This window comes from Microtus pennsylvanicus, chromosome 5 (assembly GCF_037038515.1).
Source record: "Microtus pennsylvanicus isolate mMicPen1 chromosome 5, mMicPen1.hap1, whole genome shotgun sequence".
Taxonomy (NCBI): domain Eukaryota; kingdom Metazoa; phylum Chordata; class Mammalia; order Rodentia; family Cricetidae; genus Microtus; species Microtus pennsylvanicus.
In genome coordinates, this window is record NC_134583.1 from 59,560,297 (window position 1) to 59,571,467 (window position 11,171).

At 50.8% G+C, this 11,171-nt stretch overlaps 1 protein-coding gene across 1 annotated transcript; it reads right to left on the reverse strand.

Moving 5' to 3' along the window:
- Positions 1–1,076: 1,076 nt before the first annotated feature.
- Itpripl2 (ITPRIP like 2) lies at positions 1,077–7,724 on the reverse strand. The gene has a single exon (XM_075972002.1). The coding sequence runs from the start codon at positions 7,075–7,077 to the stop codon at positions 5,470–5,472; it is 1,608 nt and encodes a 535-aa protein (XP_075828117.1). The 5' UTR covers positions 7,078–7,724; the 3' UTR covers positions 1,077–5,469.
- Between the last annotated feature and the right edge of the window lie 3,447 nt (positions 7,725–11,171).

Here is an 11,171-nt window from a genome sequence, read left to right on the forward strand (position 1 = left end):
TCTCATTCCTGGTGAGTATGAAGTGACCAGTTTTCCTCTGCCACACAGTTCCCTCACTGGTGGTGCTTGATGTCTTAGTCTTCTGACGTTAGCTCAACCTCTTTGGCTTGGCTAATTCATACCTGTCTTTAGATCTCTCCTTAGAAGCCACCTCCTCCAAGTAGCTCTCCTGGAAATCCATATGCCTATGCCCAAGGAGGCATCCCTCTTGTGAATTTCATTGCCTTCCCCCGTTCAGTACCAGAGTCTCCGACAGCTCGGCTATAATCCTGGAAGAGGCGGGGTGTGTCTTTGTCAGCTCTGTGCTGTCTTCAATGCCCTGGGACATGACAGCTCTCACTGAAGACTCAACGCAATGTGCTCATCAGCTGTCCCGGATGTGCTTAGTGCTAAGCTAAGTGCTAAGTGACTAAGCTAGTGCTTAGTCGGTGGCAGCTGCAGCTTTCCTTGAGGCCTCACTGGCTGAGATGTCGACCACCCAACATGGTCTCCAAGATGCCATCTCGGGTTAAGAATGGCTGATTTCCAACGTTAGCAGTTAAGCATGTCGAGACGGCCTCAGGGCCCAGGCAGTTCTGGGCAAAATGTTTGAACTATGAATTAGCCACAGGTCAATACTTGAATGGCGTTCGAGAGGGGCTGGTGGGGGCAGAGAGGAGGGGCAGGGCAGAGAGTTTTAGGCAGGAAAAGAACAGAAGACAGAATTTCAGGCAGCACCCCTACAGGGCATTTCACACCCACCTGGGCAAACAGTTCTCTCCAGTAAGATCAAGAGACAGAGTTCCAGAAAAGTCTATGAGATGAGCTGGAGAGATGGCTCAGCCGATAAGGTGATTGCCGCCCAAGCAGCAGGAGGACCTGAGTTTATAACACCCAGAACTTCTTCTCTCTCGCGCTCTTGTTTATACACACACACACACACACACACACACACACACACACACACGGATTTGGGGGAGGGAAGGGAGGGAGCAACCGAAGTAAAGCAACTGAAGTTTGTGCAAAGTTTAAGCTGGTACAGGCTCAGGCACCAGCACCCTTCCCCTAGGGTCCCCAAAGGCCCCACACACAGTCCAGAGGTTTCCACAAATTCCTTTATTGATACAGCAAAAAATGGAAAAGAACAAGGTCCGCTAGTGACCCACAGGATCAAAAAGTGCAAATGTACTCCAACTTCAAACGAAGATGGGAGTGACAGGCCTTGACCACTGGGGTCATGAACTGCGCGATTAAGACGTCCTTAACCACACAGTTGTGATAGCAGTCAACCAGGTCTGATTAACTCTTTGGTCTCTTTTATTGGAACAAACTTGGGCTGTAACGGAGACCCTCAAAGTGTATCCCAATGTGCGGTTTGGGGTCAGAAGGCACGTTAAAAAGCTGCCCGTGCTGGAATGCTTCAAGTCAAGCGACTAAGACAAGGGAACTTTTTTATTCTCCAAAAGGTGCTAAAATAGTCCTAAATATCCAATACTGCCAGAGGCAGATTCCATACCAGTTAGCTGCAGGTCTTCACCAATTCTCTCTGTCTACATGATCCGGAATTTGCTACCCTCTCTTGACTTCCACTAGCATTATCCCCACCCCCACCGTGTGCCGTAAAAAAAATGAGATATGTTACGGACACGCAATTAAAGACAAAGAAGCTAACGCACCACACAGGGGTAACACTGAGCGAGTTGCCTTCCTGAGGGATGTCAGAAATGTGGACAAACTTCATTCTCTCCACATGGGAGGAACTTTTGTGTAGACGGGGAAAAGCCAGGAAGCCCAGTTCTGTGGAAACCGCAACTTCCTCTGGGAGGTGACAAAAGATGCCTCAGAAGCAAGCTCAGCTGGTGGCAATTTTGGTGAGAGACACTGAGTCAGAAAGAGACGGAAATGCTGGGAGTAAAGCCGGCAGGATTCTTGGAGAGGCCGATAGTACAAAGCCATGGAATTTGGCCCAAAGATGGAACACGGGCTGTTTTGGTTGTTGTTTTGCTGGTGTTTAATGCCTTCAACCAACATTGTGAAGTCCCGGGCTAGGTTCGACCAAGGAGAACAACCAAAGAAATTAATTTTCGGAAAGGAACCAAATACAAAGAAAGAATGTATTCCGCAATTCCGCCTCATTACTCATCCACAAACTCCAGCCAGGGAGAGAAGCTGACCCCAAATCACCAGCAAAGAAAATCCAGAAATAGCCCCAAGTGTTTTAGTTGAGATTCTGACTGGAACCCTACCAGAAACTGGGGATAAATGTTATCTGTAGCTTTGTTAATTTTTTTCTGTTGTTATTCCTATAATAAAGCTTAACTCTGATTAAAGCAGAAATGAGCTAGTTAGCACACCTCCACGTATATATAACCATCATCTCCACGGCAAAGAATATAAATTTATATATACTCGGAGGAAAGGTTAACTGTGTAAGGCAAGGTGTCACAAACTGGTGGCCTCAGGTTCAACCAACTTTCTGCTCACTCGGTGGTTTTAGACATTTTAAATTATAGCTTAAATTAAAAACCAGTGAGCTTCAGTATTTTAATCTGAAATTAGCCCCACCTTTTCTTTGCCCTCTTTAAAGTAGGCACAGCCCCCGCCACCCTCCCCGCCCTCATTTATTTTCCTGCCTTCCGGCTACTGAGTTTGTGACTCCTGGCTGGAAATAGCACATACCTAAAAAACACACTTCTTCACCTAAAACACCCTCCCACCCTCGAGGGATCTTCATCTGTCTCCCTCTTCCCATTTCTCCCTTTCCCGTTCATCTTAAGTCCCCCTGTCCCCAATCCTCAGACAATATTTGCATCCACTCAAACCGTCCTCTCTTTCCATTCCAACTTCATTTTGCAAAACACATTCTCCCATCCCACGAACATTCCAGGAAGGCTCCGAGCCGGGCAGTGGGAGTCACTGAGTGTCTGACTGTAAAAGGGCTGAGTCATCTTCCTCAAAACATCTTTGGGCACTGGCTAAACGACTCTTTAGTTTTTGGTAGAGCCATCTTCTACGAGAATATTGGCATATGTGACTCTCCAGTACCAAATATACACCAAAAATGTGTACACATCAAACAGAGGCTGTGCCGGTAGCTGTAACGAAAGGCAGAACTCAGCTGAACGCAGGGGCCTCGGGCAGCCACCGCAACGGCTGTATTATTGCATCTGTACACAGTACATGCTTCAGATCGCTAAACATTGATCAAAATTGATCGAAATCTCTTAAGTTTTGGTTGCCACATATAAAGAACAACTGTTCAGCATGGCATTTAAATAAAACATTAATATTTCTTTAATTCACAAGCACAATGCCCATTAATTTAATAATAATAATATAATAAAATTTAAAAGCTTTGAGGATGGATGAAATTTTGGTTAATTAACCAAAAAAATAAAAATAAAAATAACGGAAAAAAACGTACAAGAAAGATATTTATATTTATGACAATAACCAGTTTTATACTTTAAAATATTATCACGATTTTAAAAAATCTAATAATTGGAAAATTGCCTCATTGTCCCCTATTTCAACTTAGTGACTACAGAGGAATCAACAGGCTGAGTATGGAAACAGGTGTAGTATACACACAGATGAACACACATACCACACACACACACACACACACACACACACACACACACACACACATACTCATACACACAATCTTCCCTTGGCATTGACTTTTTTAATTAAAATAAAACCCCCTGTGCAGTTTCTGTCCTTGCAAGAGGATGACGGAACACCCCCTACATCCAATGCCGTACCTTATGACCAAATATTGGCCTCAAAAAAGTAGGAATGACCTTAGGGTATCAAGAGGAATGGTCCCCAAAACAACTCACTGAGACAGCTGTTCCTCTTTCAGTTGCAAAGGACACAGAAGCCAACATAGCTCTACCGAGAAGTTCCCTACAATCTATTCCCATCTATTGCCAACCGGGTGCCCTAAAGAAAGGGGGTTTGCAGAGTTCCCTCCAGAGAGCTAAGACATTAAACAATGGCCTTATTCATGTGGCTATTTTCATCCTCCAACCTTCACTTTAAAGAATCTACTTAAAAAAGAAAATCCCTAAGTATATTGCTGAGGTGGCCGCACTTCTCACTAGGAGAGAGGAAGGTGGAACATTCTAAACGTGAAGTGCACTTCGGAGCTGTCAGGAAGCTGGGAGGTTGAGAGGCACAGGAGAATGGGCTCTTCCCAACTGAAAGATGCCCCCAGCCTGGGGAAGCTCGCGGTCGAGAAGAGCAAAACACTATAAGGCCAGCTCCCTGACTTCTCCTTCAGCTCCTGTGGCCCACCTCTTCTGCCCACTGGTGAGAAATGGTAGGTCTCCAGGCACAGACTGCAAGCTACTATTTTACAGGTCATTCACAGAAGCAAGAGCTGGCCTCCAAGACTCTGTAAGGTTATCTGGGCAATCAAGAACCTTCCAACCACTACCCCAACACAAGGCATCACCAAAGCCGAGCCCTAACTAGGCAACATGCCAAGCATTTTCTCCCCACAGATCCTTAAATCTGAAACACGCCTGCAGTGCCGCTTGCTCAGAAACTTTGAAACAAAGGCGGGTTGTGTCCGGCTGACAGCGAGCCTCAGGCAGGATCTGTTTCAAGACTCGCGCTTCACACTTTTGCCAGACCTGTCTTAATTAAGGATCTTTTCCCTCTGCATTCTGCCCAGCTCAAATGAGCAGGTGCTGAGTGTCCAATCTCCACCTGTGACCTGAAGCGTGTTGAATGGTGGCTAGCTGCTTCTCAGAGCTTTGGTCTTCCAGATAACTGCGTGGAGCCCTCTTTGAATAGTCCCTGGTTCCGGCCACCACAGAACAAGAGAATGGCTGGACATAGAGGGCCGCTTGCTCTGAAAGTCTCTAACCAGCTCCCGGCCAGGTCTTAGCAAGGTCACTTAATTTATGGCAACTCCATTAATCTTGCTCAACAAACTTATGATTGCACCATTAAAAATACACAAATGCTCATGGGAATGGCTAAATTATTGCTCTGGAATGCTAACAGCTGGACTAGAATTTCAACTCCAGTTGTGGATAAGTATTCCCCCCCCCCTTTTAAAAACAAAACTAGGGGCCCTGGATGTGCAGCTCTGTTGTGAAGTAGCTGCCTAGCATACGCAAGACCCAAGAGTCCAACCCCATAACTGAAACAAACATACAGCACCCCTCCAAAAACATGAACACCTAGTTGACAACCTAGCATCTAACAAGTAGGCATGTCAAACATGATTGCTTCAAATAATTTGGGGGCAGAGATATGTGAGCATAAGACCACCCAGGACACTCTATTGGGCCTGCAGAATATGCCACAGCTATCTTGGGTCATGGAGCCTAGGGCAGAACATTTATGCCCACCAAAGCCTTTGATATCCTCCAAATTTCCTAACCCTTTCTACAGCTCACCTCGGATTGAACTGCCACCCTCCCTCCCATCCTGTGGGAAAGGGACATTGGTCAGGTGGAGTGTAATCCGGGTTCATGGTTCATCTTCAGGGAAGCCCTGGTTGCGTTGACTCCGGGGTAAGGGGCATCTGGCAAGGTAGCGGGGACCGCCGTAGGCCCGGAGAAGCTGGGGTAACCTTCGCCAGGTGGACAGCAACCGCGCCGCTGCAAGCTCCCGGGCATGCTGATCGAAGGGTGCCAGGAGGTCAACTGGAGCGGCCTCGCGCAGCACCTTGGGCAGGGGGCCCACCTCGGCGGCCGCCCCACCTGGACCCAGGACACAGTGGAAGAGGTCTCGGCGTCGCAGCAGGCAGTCCCTAAGGAACTTCACCAGCTTCTCCAAGCACTCACTCAGGTGTGCCTCGTCCCAGCTGTGCGTTGGACCGCCCTCCTTCAGAAGCACCGCCAGCAGCACCGTTTTCAGCACGTAGGAAGACAGGATGCGGCCCCAGTGGGTAGCTGCCATAGGGTCCAGCCCGCGGGCACCCAGATCTCGAAGAGCTTTAAGCAGCTGCAGGCACTTAAGGTAGCAGGCACCTGGAGGAGCCCGTTCCTGAAGCCAGCCCAGCAATTTCTGCTCCTGGCGTGCTGTATTCACACCCCACAGTGCCTCAGCGCGCAGGCCACCCGGCAGCTCTGACAGGGCTCCGCTGGGCGAGGGTGGTGGTGGCGGTGCCACAAGGAAGACGCCATCGCCCAGATGGACAGCGGGGATGAGGCGCACGGCCATGGAAAGGCGACAGCAGCCATAGTCCGTGCGGCAAGGAAGGATGTGGAGGGTGGGAGGCTGCTCCAGACCACCTGGGGTCAGGCTAACTCTACAGCGACCCTCCAGGCTGTAGCGCACCGTGGCCAAGGAGCGCTGTAGGTGCGCCTGGAACCAGCGCAGCACCAGGGTGGCAGAGAGGTGGCGTCGGCCCTGCACATCCACACAAAACCCTTCAGCAAAGGGTTTGCAGTCGCGATGCCACTGTCCTGTCGAGGTCCCTGAAGGCGAGGGCGGTGCCTTGAGGGCACAAACGAAGCAGCTGCGGAAGGCAGGAGCCAGCGTGGGCTCGGTCCCCAGGTTCCGCGGCTCCAGAGCCACCTGCGGCGGGAAGCGCAGTGGCACCAGCACGTCGAAGCTGTCTGGCCGGCGGATTTTATGCTGCTCGTAGGCGCTGCCCACCTGGATGAAATCTCCCCGGAAGGCCAAGGCCAGCGCTCCCCCGGTGATGGGGCCTGGAGACCCTCGGGCTCGGCCAGCCTGCACCAGTTCACCCACGATCCGACTCACGTGCGCCTTGCTATGACCTAACACATGCGGCGACAGGCGCACCTCGTGCTCATAGTAACTCTCCAGTAAGATGCTCAGGCCTGGCTCTTGTAAGGATCTGGCTGAAAAGTTGGCGTGGCCACAAGGGCGGGAAGAGCCTGGCAAGAGGCGCTGGCGGATGGTGTGGCGACATCGTAGGAGGATGTAGCCGAGAAGAAGGAGGATGGCCACCTTGAGCAGCGGGAAGCCGCTGTCTACGCCGTCGGGGGGCTCGGCCCGGGTTCCCTCGGTGCTGCGCAGGGCATGGTAGAGGCACACCAGCGCCGTGCATAGCCCGGTCACCACCGGCCAGAAGACCTTCAGGTTGAGTGTGTACCGCACGGACATGCCGGGAGCCCGGGCGGCCCAGGGCGCGAGCCCGGGTGATGTCCCCTGTCCAGCATGCGCGCAGCGCCCCGGCGGCCCCGCGGCCCCCGTGTCCTTGGCCTTGGAGGCGGTTCCCGGCTCGCAGCGCCGGGACCAGCAGCCCCACTGCTCTGCCTCCACTCCCAGCTCAAGTTCCCCTTCCAGGCGCCGCCCGTTCTGCACACTCCGGTCCCTGGCCGCGCCCTGTCCCTGTCCGGCTTAGTCCCTGTCGCGCTGCCCTCGACCAGCTTCTGCTCCGGACTCCTATCCTACCCTGAGCGGCCCTCCTGGCTCGGCAGCCGCTGCACACCGGGGCGATCGGCCGGGTTACTCGGGCCCCAGGATTTTCTTCGTTCGGAGGGGAAGGCCGCGCCGGGCAGCAGGGAGGAAATGCCTGAGTCTGGAGCCTCGCGGGGAGGGTGGCCCCCTCCCGGCCTCCGCCTGGATCGACGCCGGGTGGCCAGAGGGACTTCGGGACGTGCGGGAGACTGCCCTCCCAAGGGCTACTCCTGGGCCCCCTCTTGGAAGGCAGAACAGAGAAGGCCTGGTTCCGGGGCGGTGGCTGCATCGGATCCCGCAGTTACTGGGAAGTTGCCGGAGGAAGGCTTGCAACCCCACCGCCCGGCCCTCCCTTCGCCGGCCCCACCCCCAGCGCGTCCCGCTGGCGGCGTGGCAGGCCCGGGGCGGAAGTGGCCCCTTGCAGTCTGAAGCTGTGCTTTCCTGCAAACTAACATTCGCTGAGCACCTACTATGCACTAGGCAGGAGCCTAAAAGCTGGGAATGCAGCTGACAGTGTGAACGAGGCTTTTCTGCCAGTCTTTCAAGCTTAAAACCCTGTAAAAAGGGACTATAAACAGTAAGGTTGATGACCACCTCCGACCCCTATGCTGGGGTCATGAGTTCAAGGCCGCCCTGGGCTACACTTAGGCAGACCCTGTCCCCAAAACAAGACCCCATAGGCAGATGTTCTGAAAGGAAGCTGGCAGAAGGAGCACAGGGTGATATTTCAGGGGTCATCCCCCAGTCCTGCCTAAACATGCAGTAGCTGGGGGGGTGGGGGTGGGTGGCTGAGGGGGATGGCGTTGGGCCTGAGACCTGGGAGAGCTGGAACGAGGAGGTAATGATAGTTTTTACAGGGCTGGAGTCAGGCTTGATCCCCAGCCTCAGCACCTGAGTTTAATTTTGGAACCTACATAGAGGAGGTAGAGAGAGAGGTGCTCCCAGTTACCTTCTGAGCACCTCTCTCTCTCTCTCTCTCTCTCTCTCTCTCTCTCTCTCTCTCTCTCTCTCTCTCTCTCTGGAGGGGGAAAGGACTAATGCCTACACTTCACTTTAATGCTAATACATACTGATTAGACATTAGCACTAATATCTATTGCTAATGAATAACTTAGTGCCTTCTCTGCTTTTCCTATAGGAAAACTAGGGCCCTGGCAGGTTCCAAAGATTGCCTGAGGTCACGCCCTTTGCAGAGCTGAGCCTTGAACTCAGGTGCATACATCTGGAAAAGCCGGAGGGCAGGATGCCTAGGGAAGAAGCTCTTGGGTCCCTTTTTGTCCTCTGGCTTTTTTCCCTGAGTCTGAGTCCTTCCAGAACTCTGTTGGGACCTAGAAAGTCTGTGTTTTTTCATAACATGGCTACTCCCAGAAGCAATCTGAATTTATTTGAATAGTCATTTGTGTTTGTTCACACTTAAACACACCTTGCTGCTTTGTAAGGACAGCAAGGGTGAGTGCGTTAAAGCGTATGAGAGCCCAGCCACGGTCGGGAACCAGGACAAAGGGTCCTCCTAGCATTAGTGTAGTAGGTGCAGCGGGCTGCGTCCTGCCACCCGGCTAGCTTTACACCCGAAATAATTACACGGAAACTGTATTCTTTTAAACACAGCTTGGTCCATTAGTTTCAGCCTCTTATTGGCTAACTCTCACATCTTTAATTTCCATTAATCTGTGTAGCACCATGAGGTGGTGTCTTACCGGGAAGATTCTTAACCTGCGTCCATCTCAGAGAGGAGAGCTGTAGTGTCTGCCTCACTTCCCTTCTTTCCAGCATTCTGTTCTGTCTACTCCGCCTATCTAAGCTGCTGTCATATCAAAGGCCAAGGCAGTTTCTTTATTAACCAATAAAAATAACACCTAGACAGATGACCCACCTATATCACGTTAGACTAGGAGAGTTTGATTGAACCAGTTAGTGCTAAGCAGAAGTGTGTGTGTGTGTGTGTGTGTGTGTGTGTGTGTGTGTGTGTGTGCGAGCCTGCATCTGTTCATTCACATGCATATATGAAGGCTATAAATCAACCTTGGCTGCTATTACTTGAGTCCACCTTGGTCTTCGAGACGGGGTCTCTCACTGGGGCCTGAGGTTGCTGATTCAGCTAGCCAGTGAGCTCCAGAGATCAGATTGCTTCCACCTGCCAGGTGCTGGGACTACAAGTGAGTGCCATCATGGCCAGCCTCCCCACAGTGGTTCTGGGGGTGGAACTAGGGTCTTCACCTTTGTAAGGCAAGTGTTTTATTGACCGAGTCATTTCCCCAGCCTCCAGACATGTATTGGATCCCATCTGGGCTGCTGGTCTTCAGTCCATGTTGGCATTCCAAGAAGTAGGCTCTGCCATCAGTGGGGGAGTGCTCCGTAGCAGAAACCAAGCAGGGATGACCTTGCCATCATGAGTGAAGGCAAATAGGCAAAAAGCAAACACTTTCCTCTTCCCTGTTCTTTTATTTGGGATGACACCAGAATCTGAGGCCCAGATTTAGGGTGGATAGTCCCACTTCAAATGATCCAGTGAAGAAAATCCCTCGCAGAAGTGGCCAGCTGCTTGGGTTTTAGTTGGTGCCATATGTAGGCAAGATGACAACCAAGATTTGCCATCACACACCCACCCCTTGACAACCTGCTCCTCAGTCACATCCTTATGCCATGCATAATTCCCAAATGAAAACAATAACCAGGTCATAATTTTGCCAAACATGACATAACTAGCCACATACAATCACTAATGCATTATATATTTTAGAATAGGTGGCAATGTCCCTTGAGGAATGCTTAGTCTTTTAGTGTCTCATGACCTAAACATGATAATAATCACTGATATTATCTCATCCTATATTATATGACAGAGAAATAAAAGAAAGTGAATGCTTAGTGTATATTAAGTTAAGAATGCACAGACATTCTTAACAAAGGTACAACAGAAACACTCACGTCAATTATAATCCTGTCTGCAGCTGGTCTCGTGGTCTCGGCTGGTATTTATAACTCCCTCTCTCTGCTACCCGTTCTGTGTTTCCTCCACCCTCAGCACCTCGGCAGATCTTGGCTCTTTTCCTAGAGGAATGACCCATACCTTCATTCCTAGGGAATAGTACCATATCTGGGGCTCAGGTCTGATCTCTGTTGTCGGCAGACGGGGAACTCAGCAGCAGCTGTAGCTTTGTATATTTGGTGAGTGGAAGTTGCAGAGAGCTCATGCCTAACCTGCCTCTCTACCATCACAGCGACTTTGTCCATGCGCCTCTTGGGTAATGACGGGCATGAAAAGAGGCTGACTGGACAGAATGAGTATTAGATAAGAGGTTATAGATATCTAACAAGTCGAGAGGGACAGACATACAGCTAGGCACCTTTTAAGAAAAAACACACTCTATCGTCAGTGCGGTGAACCCACTTCAGATTCAGCTGACCCTAGTCCCATAATTCCACATGTATCTGCTTCCCTCTGCTTCTTAACTCTGATTTCTCCTAAACGGGCTATGCATTGACAGGTCACCTCTATATGCCATGGCTAGCCTAGCCTCATGTTTCTTCTGGGTTCAGAGGGAAAGAGACTCTTGCTTTCCGAGCAGTTGTAGCCAATGCTATCCTTGGGATAGTGTCAGCCACGTGTGAGCAGTGACCAGCTAAGAAAAGGCACTGATTGCTTTCCCCAGGCTTGTGCTCCCACCTCCAGAGTCTACGTAAAAGCTCGGCCTCCAAGATGACTGAATTTGAAGAAAGGCCTTTGGGGAGTTCACTAAGGTTAAATGAGGTAAAGACAGGGCCCCCATCTGATAGGATCTGTGGCCTTGTGATGA